The sequence below is a fragment of the Microcaecilia unicolor genome, chromosome 3 (genome assembly GCF_901765095.1).
Source record: "Microcaecilia unicolor chromosome 3, aMicUni1.1, whole genome shotgun sequence".
NCBI classification, from domain to species: domain Eukaryota; kingdom Metazoa; phylum Chordata; class Amphibia; order Gymnophiona; family Siphonopidae; genus Microcaecilia; species Microcaecilia unicolor.
The window spans coordinates 246,516,531-246,540,096 of NC_044033.1; the positions used below are offsets into that span (position 1 = coordinate 246,516,531).

Genomic DNA, 23,566 nt, shown 5'->3' on the forward strand with positions numbered 1-23,566 from the left:
GAGCAGGGCAGGCAATGGGGCGCCGGAGACCAGTCCTGGAGAAGGCTTCAGTTAGCGGGGTTGGGGATCCTTGCCAGCAAAACCAGGGGCCCAGAGGAAAATTTTTTTTTTGGGAGGGGGCAGACCCCCGTGGCCCCATGTACCTACACCACTTGGTGGGATGGGTGGTTGTTGGGCTGATGGACAGTTTATTGTAATCTGCTTCGGATTGCTGTCCTGGTGCAGCAGTATAAAGGTTCTCATAAACTTACTTCCTGCTCTTAAGCTTTATTAAGGGCTGCAGTGCAGAGTTCCCACCTTTAGGTCACAGGTTCATTTGCAGTTTGGTAATCATGTTATCCAAGAATTTCACCCTGTTGGACATCTACTCAATATTTTATATGACGGATCTAACTCGGCTAAAACTGTTTCCTGTTTCAGGTCCTTTTGAAGACGGACCCAACAGCAGCTACCCTCAGACAGGAACCGATCCACCTCCAGCCTTGAGTGAGTGGCCTTTGAGCAGGGGCAGCCTGTGGGGAAAATAGAGAGATGTGGGGTCCAAATTTGGCACTATAGTCAAATGCCTAGTTTGTATAGAGGTAAAACCAGCTCTGCCTATGACACCAGAACTTTACAGGGTTGTTGTCTGCAGCTGTAGACAGGGTGTAGTAGGGGAAATAGGAGAAACTATGGGGGGGGGGGGGAAACAGAACTGCGACAGGATTTGAGCGCAGTTAGGTGGCAGTGGCAGAAGTACAACCTCGTCCTTCACTCACTCGGTATTAAAGGGGGAGGGGATAAGGTGAAAACAAGGAGTGACAAAAGGAGGCGGCAGTACCTGGAGACAGCAGGATGGCTGACTGGGAACCAGCAGTCTCCAGCTCCCTGAAACCAACTGAGTCAGTGGTGGCAGAATTTAGACCACAGGAACTTAGAAGGCCAGATGTTCAGGCTTGAGTCTCACTAGTGTTTGTAGCCTTTTAAATGATCTAGAGCTTGTGTTGTGACGGGGTGGGTGTAGGATTACAGATTGGTTTTTATATGCTTAGGATGGAGGAGACCCATAGAGGAAGATGATGATAAGGATCAATCACTTAGAAGCAGCTGGGGTATTTCCTTAGCCGCGCAGACAGGTTGGGTAGATTTGGTCTTTATCGTTTGCCATTTACTATGTCCAGTTAAGAGTGGCTGCCTCCAACAGTGTAGCTACCTTAAATGCAGTGCTTTTTTTGTAGAAAAAAAGGTGCTGTACTCATTGTGGGCGGGGGTCACCACATATAGCCCTACCCCTATTATAGCCACACCCATGTTAGCCACCCCTTATACCAGCCATGGCGCATATAAACAGACATCATTGAAAATATACTAGTATAGGAGAAAAAAAATAATGTGATTTTTATTCATTATAAATAATTTCTGTAAGCTGTTACAGGTCCAGTATCCCCAGTGGGATACTGGACCTGTAACAGCAGATGTAAATTCTCAAATTGGACATATTCCAGACACTAAAATGAAAATAAAATGATTTTTTCTATCTTTGTTGTCTGGTGACTGTTTTCTGATCATGCTGGCCCAGTATCCGATTCTGCTATCTGTCTCTTAACTCTGTTTCCAGGGCTTCCTTTCCATTTATTTCTTTACTTTCCGCCTTTCTTCTTAATTTCTTGCCCTACATCCGTAAGTAAAAGCTGGGTCCTACTCCGCAGACTTGACTGTCCAGTGGATCCAGCTTCTGCCTATTTTCTTCATCCATGTGCAGTTTTTCTCCTTTTCCCCCATCTCATCTCCTTCCTCACTCTTCCCCCCCTCCATCCATGTCCAGCATTTCTTCTCTCCCTGCCCTCTCCTCCATCCACCATGTCCAGCACCCATGCCCAGTGATTCTCCTCTCTCCCTGCCCATGTCCAGCATGTCTCCTCTCCCCCCTGCCCTCCCCTCCATGTCCAGCGATTCTCCCCTCTCCTCCATACCCAGCATGTCGCCTCCCCTCATCCATGCCCAGCAATTCTCCGTCCTCTCGCCCCTGTCCAGCATGTCTCCTCTCCCGCCTCCCCTCCATATTCAGCGAGTCTCCTCTCTCCCTTGCCCTCCCCTCCATGTCCAGCGATTCTCTCTCCTCCATACCCAGCATGTGCCTCCTCCCCTCATTCATGCCCAGCAATTCTCCGTCCTCTCTCCCCTGCCCTCCCCTCCATGTCCAGCGATTCTCTCTCTCCTCACCTGCCCTCCATACCCAGCATGTTGCCTCCCTCCCCTGCCCTTCCCTCATCCATGCCCAGCAATTCCCCGTCCTCTCTCCCCTGTCCAGCATGTCTCCTCTCCCCTTGCCCCCCTTCCATATCCAGCAAATCTCTCCCCTGCCCTCCCCTCCCTGTCCAGCGCTTCTCTCTCCCCTGCCCATGTCCAGCGTGTCTCCTCTCCCCCTGCCCTCCCCTCCATGTCCAGCGATTCTCTCTCCCCTCCCCTGCCCTCCATACCCAGCATATCGCCTCCCTCCCCTGATCCATGCCCAGCAATTCTCCGTCCTCTCCCCCCTGCCCTCCCCTCTCCAAGTCATGATGAACCAGTCTGGAAGTGAAGGCAGCAGTGAGGCAGGCATGCATTCAGCAGGCAGGTTCATCTTTGTCTCCTCTCACGTTGCTTCCCTCTCAGCGCGTCCCGCCCTCAAGGAACGCTGAGAGGGAAGCAACGCGAGAGGAGATGAAGATGAACTTGCCTGCTGCGTGCCTGCCTCACTGCTGCCTTCACTTCCAGACCGGTTCGCCACGACTTGGAGAGGGGAGGGCAGGGGAGAGAGGGGACATGCAGGGGAGGGGAGAGAGAATCGTTGGACATGGAAGGGAGGGCAGGGGAGAGAGGAGAATCGTGACCGGGTAATATTTCAATGGAGCGCGGGAGCAGGATCGGACGGGAGCGGGACCTCAGGAAAAAGGTGCCGGTACGCTGTACCGGCAAAAAAAAAAGCACTGCTTAAATGGCACCTGAGGTGGAGCAACCCCCCAGGCGGAGCATACCCTGTTCTCCAAGAAAGGTGGTTTACAGAGTAGACGAGTGGCTGGAACAGGAAGTTGACGTCAGAGGGGGCAGGGAACCGGCAGAGCCAACAGCCACTCGCCTACTCCTTGAACTCTCTTGCTGCTAGCACCCAGGCAGACTGACTGACCGCCCGAGTACGCTGGAGGCTGCCTTACAGCCCCTGGGAGGGTGGGAGATGGGAGCTGCCAGTGCTGTGTGCAGTAACTGCTCCTCCTACAGATCATTTGTATAGTGCTCCAAGGTGTACACAGCATCCACAGATGGGCAAGGTGAGGTTGACTGATGAATGACTCACAATGACTGGGAGAGGGAGGGTTTAAAGATCTCCTGTTTGGGGTCTTGGCCTAACTTTATTCCATTGTCTTTCCAGATTCCACAGAACTTGGTGGGCAACTTGGTGTGTTTAACTGCTGCTGCTTCTGTGCTCTGTGTGGTACTTGCTGCTGCCACTGCTTTGATTTGCTTTATCAGAAAGAAATCCAACGGGAGGCCTCCCCAGAGTGAAGGGATCCCAATGCCCCTGCTTCAGAATGGAACTGATACCGGAGGGATTTCCCTGCCAGAGTCACAGGCAGGAGGTGAAGAGACATCTTTAGTGACCACAGCTGAACTAGAGGCAAACGGTGCCTGTGGTTAGGAAGCCCCATGTGAAGTAATTGCGTGTAGTTAACCTTCCCTGAAATTCACTGGGGCAGTCTCCCCCTGCTGTCTCCTTTCCAAGCTGAACAGCCCTAACCTTGCTACCCTTATCTGAGCATTATGCAATGATGGAGGCATTATATTCTCTAGTCCTTTCATAATTCCTGTTTTCTATTAATTAATCTTTTGTGCAATTCAGTTTAAAGCACTTTATTGGACTGCCCCCTCCCCCCGCTGGCATAGAAGTAAGATGTTTACATTTGTTTCTTAATGCAGCTTTTTTTGCTGTGCCTTTTTTCTAGCATATGTTATGTTTCAATCATTTTTATTCAACTGTAGCACCAAAACATATACAACATAATTCAAACATCACCTACAGATTGAGGTTTCCATTTACTTCCCTTCTTTGCTCTACTCCACCCCTACCCCTCCATATACCCCAACCCCAGCCGCTGAAGCCTTTGTCCAGCGCCGGTCTCCAGTGCTGACGCATTGCCTGCATTGCTCGCTCTTCCCCTCACGTCCAGCGCACTCCTTTTAGTGAAATTCAGCATACTCATTTTCACTAAAAGAAGCGTGCCAGATGTGAGAAGAGAGAGAAATGCAGGCAATGTGGTAGCGCTGGCTGAAGGCTTCATCTGGCAGGGGTTGGGGAACCCTACCAGCCAAGATATGTTAACAGTGGTGGACCAAAATGTGCCCCCCCCACCTTGGGCTCTGGCCCCCTCCCACCTCAAGGTCTGGCTACGCCCTGGCTACCTCTATTTCATCCTTAGCCCCATCCAGCCCAGGGAGCTGAGGGCTGAACATGAGATTTGAACTTAGATCCTCTGACAGCCTTGTACTAGTTTATAATGTGATCCTAAAATGTGTTAAGGCCTTTACTGTTATTCTCATTTCTAAGGACTTTCATTGCTGCAGTTCTCACCACAAAGATACGTGAGCATTGTGCGTAATGTAGTTCACAGGCGATGCAGCCATACTTTCCTATCTGTTTAAGAACTGTACTATTGGTTGTGCTGCTGCCTAGACTTCCTCTCTTTCTCAGCCAAGCTTGGCTCCTTTGTCTACCTGCTATCATTTCCTGGTCATTCTTACTATCTCTGTCCTGAGAGGGCCGTCCTCTAGGACCACCCTTGCCACCCGGTGGCAAGCTCTGTTCCCATTGGCCTTTACCTCCTCCTCCCTGGACCTGTGTGAGCCTTCTTGACCTCCCTGTCCCTCTCGCCATGAGGCATTCTCCATCTTGCTTCAGACCAGCACTTGTCCTGCTTCAAACTCCCTGGAATGAACTTGTTTTTTTACCTTGAAAATATCTCCCTAATGAGATATCGCACACTCCAGTCACCCAGCTCTGAGCCACTCCTGCCTGTTCAGCTATTTCCCACCTCTGCAATAAAGCTGCCTCTCCTCAGATTTCTACCTCCAACTACTGATACAGGTCTCAGAATTACGGAGTCTCTGTGCCCTGGGGCAACACCTCTGAACATCTGACTATGAGTAAATTATCTGTATTTATGCAATAAAGGAAACTTCAGAAAAATAGTAGAGACTTCAGGTGTGCGCTGGTGTGCCAAGGTTATACTCCAAGATATTAAGACTTTAAGTTAACAAGTCTTAAGTCTTGACACATGATAGTGCACATCTCTTGCCCCCCCCCCCCCCCAAGACACTTGGCCTAGTATATTTGAGAAGATGTTTACACTGAAATTATTTAATGACTTGTTCTTTAAACCAGATAAAAAATTCCATCAATGCGAGGGGGTCTCTGGGTTTGTCTTCTGTAGTTATATTAATATTGGTTTTAAAATAAAAATTTTTACTGGAAGTGTCTACCTGTGTGTTGGTTTACTGAATCCAGTAGGAATGAGATGATGCTGTGATTTTATGAAAAGGGGTTTATGATTCTCCCCTGCACAGACCAGGAACTAGACACCTCCCCTTCCCCCAGATCACAAGTGTCGGCTCTGTGTGTGATAAGCGTCCGATTAGGGAAGTTCTAGTGGCTCACTCACTAACCTTTTCAATGACTCTCTAGAGTTGGGAGTGGTCCTGGAGAAGGGCAGATGTGGGCCTCCACAATAGCGGAAATAAGGAAGAGGCTGGGGCCTATAGGCCAGTTAGTGTGACTTCTGTGGTAAGTAAATTAATGGAAACACTTTTAAAATAGAACAGTAAAGTTTATTTGGAATCTACTAGATTACAGGACCCGAGGCAACTTAGTTTCATTAGAGGCAGGTCTTGCCAGACAAATCTGATTAACTTCTTTTGCCTGGGTGACCAGAGGGATGGATTGAGGGAGAGTGCTAGATGTGGTGTATTTAGATTTTGACAAAGCCTTTGACACAGTTCCACATAGATGACTAATAATAAACTAAGTGCCCTCTGTATGGGTCCTAAAGTGATTGACTGGGTTAGGAACGGGTTGAATGGAAAGCAACAGATGGCATTGGTAAATGGAGCTCACTTCAAGGAAAAGGATGTTACCAAGATTTGGTTCTTGGGGCAGTTATTTTTAACATTTTTGTAAATATTACTGAAGGGCTGTTTAATAATGTTTGCCTCTTTGATGATACCAAAATCTGCAACAGGGTAGACACCTCTGATGGTGTGGGTTAGAGAGTTGCAAGGGGAAAGAAATTTCACCCATCCTTAATACTACTAATCTACTACTACTAATCATTTGTATAGCGGTACTAGATGTACACAGCACTGTACACATTATATGCAGGTACTTTCTCTGTCCCTAGAGGGCTCACATTCTCTGGGGCAATAGAGGGTTAAGTGACTTGCCCAAGAAGGGCGACAAAAATGATAAAAGGGGATGGGATGACTTCCCTATGAGGAAAGGCTGAAGCGTCTAGGGCTCTTCAGCTTGGAGAAGAGACGGCTGAGGGGAGATATGATAGAGGTCTATAAAATGATGAGTGGCGTGGAACGTTTGTTTACTCTTTCTAAAAATACTAGGGCTAGGGGGCATGCGATAAAGCTACACAGCAGTAAATTTAATACAAATCATAGAAAATGTTTCTTCACTCAACATGTAATTAATCTCGAATTCATTGCCAGAGAATGTGGTAAAGGCAGTTAGCTTAGTGGGGTTTAAAAAGGGTCTGGACGGCTTCTTAAAGGAAAAATCCATAGACCATTATTAAATTGACTTGGGAAAATCCACTGCTTATTTCTTGGATAAGCAGCATAAAATGTATTGAGCTTTTCTGGGATCTTGCCAGGTATTTGTGACCTGGATTGGCCACTGTTGGAAACAGGATACTGGGCTTGATGGACCCTTGGTCTGTCCCAGTGTGGCAATACTTATGTACTCAAGGTCACAAGGAGCTGCAGTGGGAATTGAACCCAGATTGCCAGGCTCAAAGCCTGCTGCACTAACCATTACGCTACACCTTCACTTGAAGCCCTGACCAGGCGCTTTCTCTGCTCCAACCAAAGATTTAAACAGGATTCAAGATGACATCACTGACACCTAGCAGGGGGAGCAAAATGGGACTTGATATACTGCCTTTCTGAGGTTTTTGCAACTACATTCAAAGCAGTTTACATATATTCAGGTACTTATTTTGTACCAGGGGCAATGGAGGGTTATGTGACTTGCCCAGAGTCACAAGGAGCTGCAGTGGGAATTGAACTCAGTTCCCCAGGATCAAAGTCCACTGCACTAACCACTAGGCTACTCCTCCGTCCTTCTATATAAGGACCAAAGATTTTTCAAATAAACCTCAATCTTCCTCCATGGAATGGGGTAAAACCGAGACTGGCTCAGCCAATCCTGCTTGAGATGAAGCCTACCAGAAATAGGTAAATTTTTGGTAGTATTCACTATTCAACCAGTGAGTGTTCCAGTTCTTGGCATTCCAAGCCTCATTCTGGTGCTCCAACTGTCTCTCTCCATTTGTGCCAAGCCTCATTCTGGTGCTCCAGTGGCCTATCTCAGTGCATTCCAAACCTCATTCTAGAGTCACCAGAGCTTTTGACCGCACTCCTGCGGGAACCCCGTGGCAACTTCTTCCCTACTTCTGGGAATCCCGCAGGTTCTGCAAGATTTCTGCATTCCCCATTCCCGTGCAACTCTAGTGTGGCGGGACCTAGGAAAACTTGAAGAATGGTCCAGAATTTTAACAGCTATGATGTAATACTAAAAAATGCAGGGTCATGCATTTGGGCTGCAAAAACCCAAGGGAGCGGTACAGTTTAGGAGCTGAACTGTCATTCATGAAAGAGGAGCGAGACTTGGCTGTGATCATATGTGATGATCTTAAGGTGCCAATCTGGTAGACAAGGCGACAGTGAAAGCTAAAAGGATGCATGGGTGTATAGGGAGAGGAATGGCCAGTAGGAAAACAATGTGATTATGACCTTGTATAAGACTCTGGTGAGGCCTCATTTAGAATATTGTGTACAATTCTGGAGACCGCACCTTCAAAAAGTATAAACAGGATGGAGTTGGTCCAGAGGGCAGCTACTAAAAGTGTAAAGAGTTAGACTTAAAGATCTCAATATGTATACTTTGGAAGAAAGGCGGGAGGAGGAGGAGGTGAGTCTTTCAACTGAAAGGAAGCTCTAGAATGAGGGGGACAGAGGATGAAGGCGAAAGGGGATAAACTCAGAAGTTACCTGAGAAAACACTTCATGGAAAGGATGTGAATTTGTGGAATGGCCTCCTGGTGGACATTGTAACGATGAAGACTGTATCTGAATTCCAGAATGCTTGAGACAAATACATAGCATGTCTAAGGGAGAGGAAGGTATAGTAGATGGCATGGATGGGCAGACTGGTATACTAAAGGTATACTGCATCTTAAGTACATAAGTATTGCCACACTGGGAAAGACCAAAGGTCCATCAAGCCCAGCATCCTGTTTCCAACAGTGGCCAATCCAAGTCACAAATACCTGGCAAGATCCCGAAATCCCCAGAAATAGCAGTGGATTTTCCCCAAGTCAATTTAATAATGTTCTATGGACTTTTCCTTTAGGAAGCCATCCAGACCTTTTTTAAACCCCGCTAACCACCTTTACCACATCTCTCTTACTTATCTGTGTTAGACTAAAGAAATAACTGCCATGTCTCTGTAACAGCTTTAAACATAAACATGCACAACCTGCTGGCCAAACACTTCAAGATATAATTAATGCAGTTTTACAGGCTTAAAACCCACTGTTTTGTCACATTATTCAAATGTGCATTCCGAGTGATGCACAACCATTTTCCTAGCAATGCACAGAAAGGATCGCTTACCTTTATGATTAAATTTTTATGGGTTGTCAGGAGCTGCTGGTATTGACATTTCCTTCCCATTAGCGATTGTCTGTTCTGCGCATGCTCGAGTGACCAATTGGCTTCCCTCCCTGCATACCTCGCTATTTCCAACTCGGTAAAGCGATTGGTGCTTTTCTGGGACTTTGATGTATCTGCCCCTGGATGGTATCTCCACCCCCCCTTCTTCGAATGGGTGACCAATCAGTTGGATGTGGGAGGGGCGCTTGATGTGGTATACTTGGATTTCAGCAAAGCCTTTGACACGGTTCTGCACAGGTGACTGATAAATAAATTGAGTGCTCTCGGTGTGGGACCTAGAGTAATTGATTGGGTAAAAAAATTGGTTGAATGGTAGGAGACAGAGGGTGGTGGTAAATGGAGCTTGCGCTGAAGAAAAGGATGTCGTCAGTGGAGTACCGCAGGGATCGGTCCTGGGGCCGGCTCTTTTTAATGTCTTTGTGAGCGATATTGCGGAAAGGGTGTCTGGTAAGGTTTGTCTCTTTGCGGATGATACTAAACTGTGCAACAGGGTGGACCCTGGAGGGTGTGAATGACATGAGGAAGGACCTAGCGAAGCTAGAGGAATGGACCAATATTTGGCAACTAAGGTTTAATCCCAAAAAATTCAGGGTCATGCACTTGGGTCGCAAAACTCTGAGGGACTGGTACAGTACAGGGGGTGAAGTGCTTCAGTGTGCGAAGGAAGAGCGGGACTTGGGGGTGATTGTGTCTGACGACCTTAAAGCTTTCAAACAGGTAGAAAAAGCGACGGCCAAAGCCAGAAGGATGCTTGGGTGCATAAAGAGAGGCATGACCAGCAGGAAAAAGGAGGTGATAGTGCCGTTGTATAAGTCTCTCTCTGGTGAGGCCTCATTTGGAGTACTGCATGCAGTTCTGGAGACCGCACCTAAGGAAAGATATAAACAGGATGGAGTCGGTCCAGAGGGCGGCTACGAAATTAGTAAGCGGTCTTGAATGCAAAAATTATAAGGACAGGCTTATGAACCTCAACATGTATACACAGGGAGAGAGGAGACATGATAGAAACGTTTAAATATCTCAAACGCATTTATGTACAGGAAGAGAGCCTTTTTCAAATGAAGGAGAGCTCTGGAATGAGGGGGCATACGACAAAGTTAAGAAGGAACAGGCTTAGGAGTAACCTAAGGAAGTATTATTTCACAGAAAAGGTGGTGGAGGCATGGAATGGCCTCCCGGTGGAGGTGGTGGAGTCGAGGACTGTTCCAGAATTTAAAAAGGCATAGGATAAGCATGTGGGATCGCTTAGGAACAGGAATAATTAGGGGTTACAGAGGATGGGCAGACTGGATGGGTCATATGGCCTTTATCTGCCGTCATCTATATAAATAAAATCCCCCCTCAGACGTTCTGAAGCTCACTCCATCTGTCCTGAACTCCTGTCCTCCTGGTAAGCTAGGCTATTTGGACTACTCACCCTCAGTCTCAGCCACGCCCATCTGCCCCGTAGGCCACGCCCCATCTGCACATAAAAAGCACCGTCAACATTCTAAAGCACACTCTGAGGCTTCAACAGTTCGTATGTTCGAAGCTCTGTAACCATTTTTAAGCACACTACATCTCTGCCCCGCCCTGACCTATCAGAGAAGGGAGGAGTGTCACAGCTGCACCGCTCTGACCTATCAAAGGGAACTGAAACAGGAAAAGGGAGGAGCGTCACACCGAATGACGGACCTATCAGAGGGAAGTCAAATAGAAGGGAGGAGCGTCAGAGGCAAGGGGACGACCGTATCTAGGTTTCATAAGTTTCCTTGCTTTCTTTTCAGTGTATTGCAGCTGCAGCCACTTAGGTCAGTCTAGCAAGCCTGTCAGCTACTGAATACAGAAAGGAAAAGATAGCATGTGGGAACTTGCTCCATTTTGTTCTCTGGAATGCAGTGATTATTATACAAATGGTCTTGCTTTCATTATTTTGGTAGGGGCTGCCTTCATGACTGTCCACAGTCCCACCAGTCCTGACACCTGACAGGGGGGACAGGGAAGGACACTCACTGTCTCACATACGCACTCGCACACACTCATTCTCACATACACACACGCTCTCTCACAGACACACTCACACCCACTCTCGTCACACACACACACACTTGCACATTCTCACTCTCACAGACACTCTCTCAAACATACAAACCTTCCTAGCGCCCGTTTCATTTCAGCCAGAAACGGGCCTTTTTTACTAGTGTTTCTATGTTTCTAAGTATATGACTTTTCATAAAGCCTTGAAAACCTGGCTTTTTAAGCAAAGTTTTGGTAGTGTTTAGTACTATGGTAGACTAATACTGAATATTGTTTTATTTATTTAGATTTTGCTCACATCTTTTTCAGTAGTAGCTCAAGGTGAGTTACATTTTATTGTACTTGAGTGCATTTAAATTATAAACTGTTAATTTTTCACAGAAGAAAAGGTTCCCTTATTACTCATTCAGTAATGACTGTATGTTTAACCTATTTAGTAATGACAAAAAGTTGAGCACTTTGCTAACACCCGATGGTGGCCAGACCCGTTTCAATGTAACGGCTTCTTCAGGGGCTGTGCATCGATGTGTGGAAATTTTTCAAAGGATGGTGTCATTCATTTCATTGATTACATTTTATCCTATTCGCTGGTTGTTCTAGTTGATTTTTTTTGGAGCCCAAATGCTACAAACACAACCACGTAACGAAGAAAAGTTGCATTCAAGGCACCAGTGGGAAAGCACCTCGTCACAGACTGATGACAAAGTAGCAGAAAACGTTCAAATCAACTTGGGTTAAAAATGTAAAGACTGGTTTTGACCACTTCTTTTCACAATTTTCTACATGGCAGTTGCTGGCGTTGACGTAATTTGAAACCTACTGATCACTTCTCAAAATTTGTGGATGGCATCGGGGCACAGTAGACAAAAAAAAAAAAAAGAGTGCATAATTTGTAAGTAATTTTTGTATTATTGAATAGCTCACAGTTGGTCAATCCATTTTTAACCACTTGTCCCACAAATAAAAAGCAGAAACCTTTCCCCCCTCATCCACTATGTTAAGAACAAATGAAATCCAATTCTGTAATCTAGGACTCCTATTATGCCTGTCTGTGTCCCGATTATTCATGTCCCCTTGTCTACAGTTTAGTTATACATTGTAAACAACTTCATATATAATTTTTTTGATTGGAGGTATATCAGAAACATATGATGCTTGAAAGACATGACATAACTCTGCTCCCAAACTCTGCAATCAAAATCCTCATTTCTTGGGGTGCCTTGTGCTACAGCACAGATCCCTCCCTCCCCCCCTCCAAAAAAATATTTTCTTCTTTGCACTACAGTAGTGGGCAGAGAATGCTCTTCAGGATAGCGAGGCTGCCACCATCATGGATGCTATTTACATGGAGAATGGCATATTTTAATTTCATATTTATGATCTTGGTATACGGGAAATCATACTCCAAGTCTGACATTTACTGCAACAAGTCATACCTACACTATGTCTAAGCCTTTCCTGTCACACTCCACAGCCTTGACATGGGGGGGAGAGAGAAAGAAGAGGTTGGGCAGCCTCATGGCAGCTACGAAAATTAGGACTATTCTTGTATCTGCCTCTCACTGGAATCGATATTTCAAAGTCCTTCATGGCTGTTTCTCCTTAACTATGTCATCTGGGTTTCTGGTACTAGATTATTTTATGCATTGAGTCCCATACAACCATGTACCATGGTCCTAATAAGTATCTGCAGCCAGAATGTTATACCCTAAAAAGATTCTAATAGATGACCTGGGTCACCTTGTACTTTGTTGGCCCTTGTTGGAGGAGATCCAGCAACTAGAGATGATAAACCAATTCCAGCACTGTACTGAAGGATCTGTATATATCCATTACCCTGTTTCCAAACAAAGGAAATTCTTTTTCTTAAGTCGTTCTCCAATTGTGTACTATTGTAAGCCAATCTTGCATCTTGGCGCTCTTTTCTTCAGAATCTCGTGTGCCAGGTACTGATCGGCCAACATTACCTACACTAGATCTGCAGACGATACCTACTGGACAGTCCTGTGTTCATAAAGGCACATTCCAATTCCTGTAATAGACATCTACAAAAGCCACTGTTCTTTTGCTCTGAAATGTCAACAGTAGAGTCTTCTGATGATATGAGGAACTGTAGCAAACTTCCACGTAGCCCGTGCTGCTATAAGTCCCAGGCCTGCTCTTCAGATCATGTAACGAATAGTATGGGTACAGACTGTTTCTGATCATTTTTTGCTCATGTGGGTCTTTGATGGGTCACAAGGTTTGCCGAGTCACTGAAACATTCTCGCATTCTGGACATTTGTACGGCCGCTCCCCCGTGTGGGTCCGTTGATGCCTAACTAAATGGGAGGACTGGTTGAAGCTCTTCTCACATTCAATGCACTTGTAGGGTCTCTCCCCAGTGTGAGTCCTGTGATGCTTCAGGTAGTTGGACTTTTCACTAAGCTCTTGCCACATTCGGTACATTTATACGGTCGCTCCCCTGTATGGGTTCTCAAGTGCGTAATGAGACTCGATTGTTTAGTCAAGGTTTTCTCACATTGTTCACATTTATAAAGCCGTGCTCTCCCTTTAGGAGCTCTGGAAGTCTTTGGATTTTCGGCATTTTCATGGTGCTTGCCCACATTTTCATTGTGGGTCCTTGGATTGACTGCAGGATCGACAGGTTTGCCCGAAGTACTCTGACAGTCTGAGAATTTATCCAAGGCCTTTCTAGAAGGGTTGATTTGTTTCCTTTTGGACCTGGATTGTCCTTCACACACACCTCGTTGACTGGGATCATTCTGATCGAGCTCCACAGCTGCTTTGGTTAACTGCATTCCGAGAGGTCTTTCAGCATCAGTCTCCATTCTGCTACCACACAGAGGTCACCATCTATTCGGGAATTTGGGAAAAGCAATGGAAATCATTTTCAGCAATCACAGCATAAACTGAGCAAAAAAAAAAGTCAGACTTCAAGAGAACACACTCATGAGTTTCAGTCTTGCAGTAGAGTCAAGTTTCAATCAGATTTATGTATGTCTCACCTTTCATACAATTACCAAATTACAATAAAACATACGATTAAAAAAACATTTATAAATTAGAGACAAAACACATAAGTAAACAATGAATTCTTTCAAAAGGCAGTAAATAAATCCTAATACATCAATAACATAAAACAAAATATTAAGCACTATCATAACATATGTTATTTATTTATTTGAGAGTTTTAATGCTTAACTTTTTTTTATTTTAAGTTTATTAATGTTTTAATGCTTAAGTACGTTTTCTTTGTAACCTGCCCTGAGCATATTTTGGAAAGATGGGCTAAATATTGAAATAAATATACGAACCATGAGATAGCAAAATGTATCCCTTAAACAGCCGCTGGACAGAGACATTGATCAACAGTGTAAATATTATCTAAAGCCCATTCAAAGAGGAAAGTCTAACTTCTTTCTAAAAACCTTCTCGCAATGGAGGCACCGAGTATATACCAGCCCTGTGCACTGAATAAGCATGGGGGAAAGTTCTAACCTTTAAGGCCTCCACACCTAATGGAAGACAGAATAATTCCTGCCAAGATGAGCATAATGTGTATGAAGGTTTGTAATGCAAAAATCAAAACTATCCATTCAAGATTAAAACTGTGGGTGACATAACTAAATATGAAACATGAACTCAAACCAAATTTGAAGCCTCACAGGTAACTAGTGAAAACTACAATTTTCTCAATCCGTGTATCACCCCTACAGTATGCCATCCTCATCTAATTCTTAGGCTGACAGAATTTATCAAGAATCCAATAAAAGAACAGAGTTTCCTCTAGACCAAAAGGATACCTAGAAGATGGACAGTAACCAAGTGTCTGCAATCTGTTGCTCCCCTGGCACCCAAACTACCCTGCTTATGCATTGGAAGCCTTCTATTGATAAAGATTACAACTTGTCAAGAAAGTTACCATCTATCTATCTGTAATACGTATTAATAAAACTTTCTTCTGATGTAGTAAAGCATGCATTCTGCAAATTTCTCTCGCCCTTTCATACTGGCTCTTCCCTATTGAACACATTCATTTCTCACCCTCTGTTTCTTTCTCACATGCCCTCCTACCCAACCTTCACCCAGTTTCTCTCATGCCCCTTTCACCAGCCTTCACCTTGATTCTCCATACTGGTCTTCATCTGCTGTCATTTACTATGTGCATACTATCAGTCCGAAAGCCACTAGTGTCCACTCAGGGAAACTAAGCTTGCATTAGTGTGCTTAATTATCCCCCTGTGATCTTTACGTGATGGGTAATTTTGTGTCACCATGAGCAGCGTCTGTTAGAGATTCTTTCTCAAAGCACCTCTATTTTCAAGATCATATCATCATTACGACCGAGTGTTTTGTTCTGCATTACTTCTGAGTTGCAGTACATTGAATCTACAGTTGGTTGTGACCCCTGAAGCCGACAGTGCTTTTCCCCACCATGTCGGGTCATTGTTACAATGTGGTGCTAAATTAAAACTCTTTCTGCTCTACACTTCGACTAGAAGGTTCTTTTTGCTTCACCACTCTTTCTCTCCTTTGCGTGTGTTTTGCCCGTGGATTTCTTTTCCTGTTTGGATCATTTTATGAAACTTTTTCCATATGTAAACCTGTGTGGTCACACACGCACAAGTAAAAAGCACAGGAATGAAGCGTGTGCCTATGTTCATAAAGCCTGCGTTGAGGGGATCTCCAGGAGTGGAGCAGAGGCAGAGTTGCGATTTCACAAAATATGGAGGTGCGTGCTTACAGTATATGGTAAAATTATGTATCATACCTGATAATTTTCTTTCCATTAATCATAGCCGATCAATCCATAGACTGGTGGGTTGTGTCCATCTACCAGCAGGTGGAGATAGAGAGTAATCCTTTTGCCTCCCTATATGTGGTCATGTGCTGCCGGAAACTCCTCAGTATGTTGATATCAAAGCTCCATCTGCAGGACTCAGCACTTAGAGAATTACACCCACAAAGGGACAATCTGCCCAGCTCACCACCGCCGAAATGGGGGAGGCGAATCAACCCAGCTCATCCCCTCACAAGTGGGGGAGGGGAATCCATCCAGCTCATCCCCGCGGAGCGGGGGAGGGACACCACACCCGCCGATGCGGGGGGATCTGGCTTATCCTGCAACCGCAACCGCGGGAGGAGCTGACTGACCCTAACACCGCCGAAGCGGGAGGGGTACAAAGCTGCCCTACAGCTGCACGAAGCGGGAGGGAGCGCCGGCAGAATTTAGGTCTCAATCCAGCCCCGTAAAACGGAAGGGAGAGGAATGCAGCAGCTCACTGTAACACAAAATCATCTCAACTCCTGAAGAATCCAATTGAAAAAACTTGAACACGAAGTCCTCCTGAACAGGAACTGAAGACTAAACTTGAACCTGAAATGCAACCAGAATATAAACAGTACAGATATCTGGGAGGGGCTATGGATTGATCAGCTATGATTAATGGAAAGAAAATTATCAGGTATGATACATAATTTTACCTTCCATATCATCATGCGATCAATCCATAGACTGGTGGGATGTACCGAAGCAGTACTCACCCAGGGCGGGACATAGAAATCCCTGACCTCAACACTGAAGCTCCAAACCGGGCCTCCGCCCGAGCAGCCACAGTCAAGTGGTAATGTCTGGAGAAGGTATGAGCCGATGCCCAAGTTGCCGCCTACAAATCTCTTCCAAGGAGACGGACCTGGCCTCTGCCATCGAGGCTGCCTGTGCTCTAGTGGAGTGAGCCTTCAGCTGGATAGGCGGCACCTTCCCCGCGGCCACATAAGCCGCTGCAATGGTTTCCTTGACCCATCGTGCCACTGTAGGCTTGGCAGCCTGCAGACCCGGACCTGCGAACAGCACAAACAGATGATCCGACTTCCGGGATCATTGGTCACTTCCAAGTATCTGATGATGACTCGTCTCACATCTAGATATTTGAGAGCAGAGTACTCCTCTTGGTAGTCCTCCCTACGAAAGGAGGGTAGACAGAGCTGCTGATTCACATGGAAGCAAGAAACAATGTTGGGCATGAAGGAAGGCACTGTGCGAATAGACACTCCTGCCTCAGTGAACTGCAGAAAGGGCTCCCGACATGATAGCGCCTGGAGCTCGGAAACTCTTCTGGCTGAAGTGATAGCCACCAAAAAGACTGCTTTCAATGTCAGATCTTTCAGAGATGCCCTCGACAAGGGTTCACAAGGCGGCTTCTGCAAGGCTCTTAGCACCAGATTGAGATTCCACGCAGATACCACTGGGTGCAGAGGAGGGCGCAGGTAATTAACTCCCTTGAGAAAGCATACCACCTCTGGCTGCGAGGCGAGGGAAGCACCCTTCAGGTGACCCCTGATGCAAGCAAGAGCCGCTACCTGGACCTTAAGGGAACTGAGCGACAGGCCTTTTTCCAGACCTTCTTGCAGAAACGCCAATACTACTACTGCTACTATTTAGCATTTCTATAGCGCTACAAGGCGTATGCAGTGCTGCACAAACATAGAAGAAAGACAGTCCCTGCTCAAAGAGCTTACAATCTAATAGACAAAAAATAAATAAAGTAAGCAAATCAAATCAATAAATGTGAACGGGAAGGAAGAGAGGCGGGTAGGTGGAGGCGAGTGGTTACAAGTGGTTACGAGTCAAAAGCAATGTTAAAGAGGTGGGCTTTCAGTCTAGATTAAAGGTGGCCAAGGATGGGGCAAGACGTAGGGGCTCAGGAAGTTTATTCCAGGCGTAGGGTGCAGCGAGACAGAAGGCGCGAAGTCTGGAGTTGGCAGTAGTGGAGAAGGGAACAGATAAGAAGGATTTATCCATGGAGCGGAGTGCACGGGAAGGGGTGTAGGGAAGGACGAGTGTGGAGAGATACTGGGGAGCAGCAGAGTGAATACATATATAGGTTAGTAGAAGAAGTTTGAACAGGATGCGAAAACGGATAGGGAGCCAGTGAAGGGTCTTGAGGAGAGGGGTAGTATGAGTAAAGCGACCCTGGCGGAAGATGAGACGGGCAGCAGAGTTTTGAACCGACTGGAGAGGGGAGAGGTGACTAAGTGGGAGGCCAGCAAGAAGCAGATTGCAGTAGTCTAAACGAGAGGTGACAAGGGTGTGGATGAGGGTTTTGGTAGAGTGCTCGGAAAGAAAGGGGCGGATTTTACGGATGTTGTAAAGAAAGAAACGACAGGTCTTGGCAATCTGCTGGATATGAGCAGAGAAGGAGAGAGAAGAGTCAAAGATGACCCCAAGGTTTCGAGCTGAGGAGACAGGGAGAATGAGAGAGCCATCAACAGAAATAGAAACGGGGGGGGGGGGGGGGGGGGGGGGGGGAAATGAGAAGCTCGGTTTTGGTCATATTTAATTTCAGGTGGCGTTGAGACATCCAGACAGCAATGTCAGACAAGCACGCTGAAACTTTGGTTTGGATGCAAGGTGAGATATCAGGGGTAGAAAGGTAGATTTGCGAGTCATCAGCATAGAGATGGTAGGAAAAGCCATGGGATGAGATTAATGAACAAAGGGAAGAAGTGTAGATAGAAAAGAGGAGGGGACCAAGAACAGAACCCTGAGGTACGCCGACAGGCAGAGGGATAGAAGTAGAAGAGGATCCACCAGAGTGAACACTAAAGGTGCGGAGGGAGAGGTAGGAAGAAATTGGAGCAGTGAAGGGAGAAAGTGAGCCTGCCTCACACCACGATGCAAAGGTACGCCAAACCCTGGCGTAAGCAGTAGAAGTAGAGCGCTTCCTCGCTCTCAGCATAGTGGCGATGACCTTGTCTGAGAAGCCCTTCTTCCTCAGACGCTGCCGCTCAATAGCCAGGCCGGAGGACCAAAGGTGGAGGGATCCTCCATTACCACGGAACCCTGATGCAACAGGCCCCGCTCCGCTGGCAGCTGCAGAGGGCCGTCCACTGAGAGCTGATCAAGTCTGCATACTAGGGACGTCTGGGCCAATCCGGACTCACCAGGATTATCTGGCCCGGATGCTTTGCCACCCGGCCTAGCACCCTGCCCAACATGGGCCAAGGCGGGAACACATAGAGAAGCTCCTGTGTCGGTCACTGTTGGAGAAGAGCATCTACTCCCAGAGATCGAGGGTCCCGTCCTCTGCTGAATAAGCACGGCACTTGGCAATTGGCTGATGACGCAATCAGATCTAGGCTCGGCTGGCCCCAGCGCTCGTGATGTCCAAGAAGGCCTGCGCAGTATTCATGACTCCCGCAATGTGGGCCGCCGACAGCTGTTCCAGGTTTGCTTCCGCCCACAGGCATAGCTTCATGGCCTCCTTGGCTAGAGGGGCGCTCATGGTACCTCCCTGGCGATTGACATAGGCCACAGCCGTGGCATCGTCCGACCGGACCTGTACTGGCTTCAGCGCCAGGACCGGGAGAAACTCCAAAGGCGCCAACCGAATGGCTCTGAGTTCTAGGAGGCTGATAGACCACTTTGCCTCTGCAGGGGACCAGAGCCCCTGCGCTGTCCTTCCCAAGTAGTGGGCTCCCCAGCCCGTCAAAGAGGCGTCCGTCGAGACGACAACCCACTCCGGGGTCATAAGAGGCATTCCTGCGGACAGCTTGTCTGGCCTCAGTCACCAGCTCGCGCCTTGCGCACCGCCGGATCCAAGGGAAGGTGCACAGCATAATCCTCCGAAGCTGGAGTACATCGCTGCAGCAGAGAGAGCTGTATAGGTCTCATATGGGCCCTGGCCCAGGGCACTACTTCCATCGTGGCCGTCATAGAGCCCAACAGCTGCACATAGTCCCAAGCCCGAAGAGGAGAGGCTGCTAGGAACTTGTCCACATGAGTCTGAAGCTTGACAATCCGATTGTCTGGCAGGAACACTCTGCCCACTTGGGAGTCGAATCGAACTCCCAGATACTCCAGGGACTGAGTCGGGCGCAGCTGGCTTTCCTCCCAGTTGATGATCCACCCCAGGGAGCTCAAAAGAGCAATCACCCGGTCTGAAGCTCTGCCGCACTCTGCATAAGAGGGGGCTCGGATCAACCAGTCATCCAGATAAGGATGGACTTGTACTCCTTTCTTGTGAAGGAAGGCCGCGATGACCACCATTACTTTGGAGAAGGTCCGCAGAGCAGTAGCCAACCCGAACGGGAGGGTTCTGAACTGGAAGTGTCGGCTCAGAACTGCAAAACGCAGAAAGCATTGATGAGGAGGCCAGATGGGAATATGCAAGTAAGCTTCCTTGATGTCCAAGGATGCCAGGAACTCCCCTGCCTGCACTGCCGCTATAACAGAGCGAAGGGTCTCCATCTGGAGGTGCCGAACTTACAAGGCCCGATTGACTCCTTTGAGGTCGAGGATAGGCCGGACAGAACCTCCTTTCTTTGGTACCTCAAAGTAAATGGAGTAACGTCCCTTGCCAAGCTGATCTGCTGGCACCGGAACGACTGCACCCAGGTGGATCAGATTGTCCAAAGTCTGCTGCACTGCCACAGCTTTGACCGGAGACTTGCAGGGAGAGTGCACAAACCCGTCTCTTAAGGGTCGGCAGAACTCTAGCTTGTAGCTGTCTCTGATGACTTCCAGCACCCAAGCGACTGAAGTTACCCTGGTCCACTCGCCCAGAAACGAGGATATGCGTCCTCCAATCTGCTCTGGGCCATGGACCAGCGCCCCGTCATTGGGTACGAGACCCTGGGGGAGGACCGGAGGAGGCACCTCCGGGACGGCGGTCTCTGCGAAAGGAATGCTGCTTGGGGGAGAAGTTCCTTATGAAGGAAAAGGGCCCGACTTGCCCGGGCGATACCGACGGGCTTCCTGAAACCGTCCTTTGGAGGAACCGGGACGTGCACCACTGGCCCGAGCCCTGACCTCCGGTAACCTCTTGCCCTTAGACGTGCCGAGATCGGTCACAATCTTGTCCAGCTCGACCCCAAAGAGCAGATTGCCTTTAAAGGCAACTTAGCCAGGCGAGACTTAGAGGCGTGGTCAACAGACCAATGCTTTAGCCAAAGCCACCGCCGTGCAGAGACTGTCTGAGCCATACCTTTAGCCGAGGCTCTCAAGACATCTTACAGCAAGTCTGCCAAGTAGGCCAAGCCCTCAAGGAAGGATCCGAGGGGTAAGCCCGCTGCACCAGCGTCAGGCACGCCCTGGCCACATAGGAGCCGCAAATTGAGGCCTACAAACTTAAAGCAGCCGCCTCGAAGGACGACTTTAAAGCCGCCTCCAATCTCCTGTCTTGGGCGTCCTTTAAGGCCGTGCCACCTTCCACCGGCAACGCCGTTTTCTTAGTCACCGCAGTGATTAAAGAATCCACGGTAGGCCCAAGAAAGGCCTCCCGTTCACCTTCAGGCAGAGGATAGAGGCGGGACAAAGCCCTAGCCACTTTAAGGCTCGCTTCTGGGAAATCCCAATGAGCCAAAATCAAGGTGTGCATGGCTTCATGCACGTGGAAGGTTCTAGGCGGGCGCTTTGTCCCCAGCATAATGGCAGAGCCAACAGAGGCTGAGGGAGAGACGTCCTCCGGAGAGGAAATCTTCAAAATGCGCATGGCCTGCACAAACAGGTTGGGCAAATCCTCTGAGCGAAAGATCTGTGCTGCAGAGGGGTCATCCGCTCCATCCGAGCGGGAATCCATCTCCTCCAAGGAATCCCCAAAGGACCGTTGGGAGAACTCAGATACGCTGCCCTCATCTACATCAGAGGAGACAGAGTCCTCTAGGGCCTGGAAGTCCACCCGAGGGCGTTTGCTTCCGGAGGCCTCAACCCCTTGATCAGAGGGGGGAGCCGGGGCAGCGTTTAGCATAAGAAAAGCCTGATGCAGCAGCAAAATGAACTCAGGGGAGAACCCCCTAGACTGTGCACTTCTGCTGCCTGGGCCACGGCCCTAGACGCACCCTCAACCAGCGCTCGCAAGAGCGGGGGGGGGGGGAAACATGCTGCGTATCCAAAATGGCGTCCGGCGCGAAACTCCGAGAAGGAGCCGCGCGGAAAGAACGGCACTTAACTTTCGCCGCTTTCTTGCCGTCGCCCGAATCAAGGGCGACCATAGCATTAACGTCTCCCACCTCGAGGGCGGCCCAAGCTGTCCAAGCAGAGTGGCCGGCCAAAATGGGGGGGGGGGGGGGGGGGCGCGAGCAGCGGGGGATGGGCGCTTATGGCCGGAAAAAAACCGCCGCACCGGAGGAAGAACCGGGACACTGACCGGACTCCAAACTGATGCCCAAACAAAGGCAAGTCAGGCTTTGAAACCCCCGCATCCCCGCTAGACGCACACACGCGGTCCGGGAAGCGAATCTTCGCGCCCTCGCCCACCCACGCCATAAGCCACGTGGAGACCGAACGGGGAACCCCCTGCCTGCTATAAAAGGTAAAATTACCTGCTTCTCGCTCCGAGCTGTAACGAACTGGTGTCCCAGTGAGCAGCTGCAATAAACGCTGATATAAATGTTGAAATAAACGTCCTTAAAAATTTTTTTTTTTTTTTTTTTTTTAACGGAGCCAGCGGGAGGGGGGAGAAAAGGAGGGACCTGGCACCACCAGGTTTGCACTTGCTCAAGAAGAGCCCTCAACCCCAGGTACTCAACAAAACCTAAGAATTAGGCTTGGAGACCTAGCCAGAGCTGCTGCTGTGTGTGACCACCACCTGCTGAGATAGAGAACATACTGGGGAGTTTCCGGCAGCACATGACCACATATAGGGAGGCAAAAGGATTGCTCTCTATCTCCACCTGCTGGTAGATGGACACAACCCACCAGTCTATGGATTGATTGGCTTGATGATATGGAAACCCACATTTACACCATGTTGTCGGCATTTGCACTCTCCCGGGCTGCTTCTAGGTTCTTATTTACAAAGGCAAACTGGGGCCTATGCTTAACAAAACAGGCTTCATCCCATTATTGTAAACCAGGGCCACAGTGCTACAGCTGCTGGTCAAAGATGCTATATATTCTAATGCCTGAGAAGGCCGGCTAAGCCATTAGGCGAGACTAGGCCGCTGCCTAGGGTGCTGGCAGCTCGGGGGCAGCAGACAGTAGCTGCTATCAAAGCAAAACAATTGTTTCTAGGAACCACAGAAATGCAAAGAATCATCAGCATGTACTTTTAACCCGCATTTTTACTGAATTTGTGAGGGATGAGCGTAGTTGTTGAGTTTAAAATCGGCAAAATCTCGGAGGGGGAGGGGCTGTAAAGTGGACGATTCCACAAATCGACTCGGGCTTCGTTCTTTTCTTTCCTCCATATTCATTCAGTGCACCCTTTCCTTCCCCCATGTCCCTTCGTCCACTCACTTTGGCTCTAGTCGTACCTCACCTTGATTATTTTAACCCTCTTCATGCCGGCGTCCCTCTTCAATCTTTTAAGCACCTTCAGCTCATTCAATCTGCACCAGGCAAGATGCTCTTCAATGCACACCGTCTTGACCATGTTATGCTTCTGTTTAAGCTCGAGTACTGGATTGTTACTACACGCATCACTTTTAAAACTTCTCGGTTTAGTTTACAAATCACGCTCGCCCTCTGCTCCTGGCTCTCTCAAACTTCTCATCCCTTCCCCCTCCCCCTCAATTTTCTCTCTTATGGTCTTATAAACCGCATTGAAGCCTAGTACAGGTCATATGACAATAT

At 48.0% G+C, this 23,566-nt stretch overlaps 1 protein-coding gene across 5 annotated transcripts in view; it reads right to left on the reverse strand.

Moving 5' to 3' along the window:
• The window catches only part of LOC115466416 (zinc finger protein 84-like), a 65,714-nt gene that overhangs the window by 15,451 nt on the left and 26,697 nt on the right, over positions 1 to 23,566 (reverse strand). The window contains exon 6 of one of the 5 annotated variants that reach the window (XM_030197628.1): positions 13,683 to 13,845. The exons of the other annotated variants lie outside the window; for them this stretch is intronic. Within the exon in view, the coding sequence (XP_030053488.1) occupies positions 13,781 to 13,845 (65 nt within the window). The 3' untranslated portion in view covers positions 13,683 to 13,780. Of the gene's footprint in view, positions 1 to 13,682; positions 13,846 to 23,566 lie in introns of those variants that run through there. 5 annotated transcript variants of the gene reach the window in all.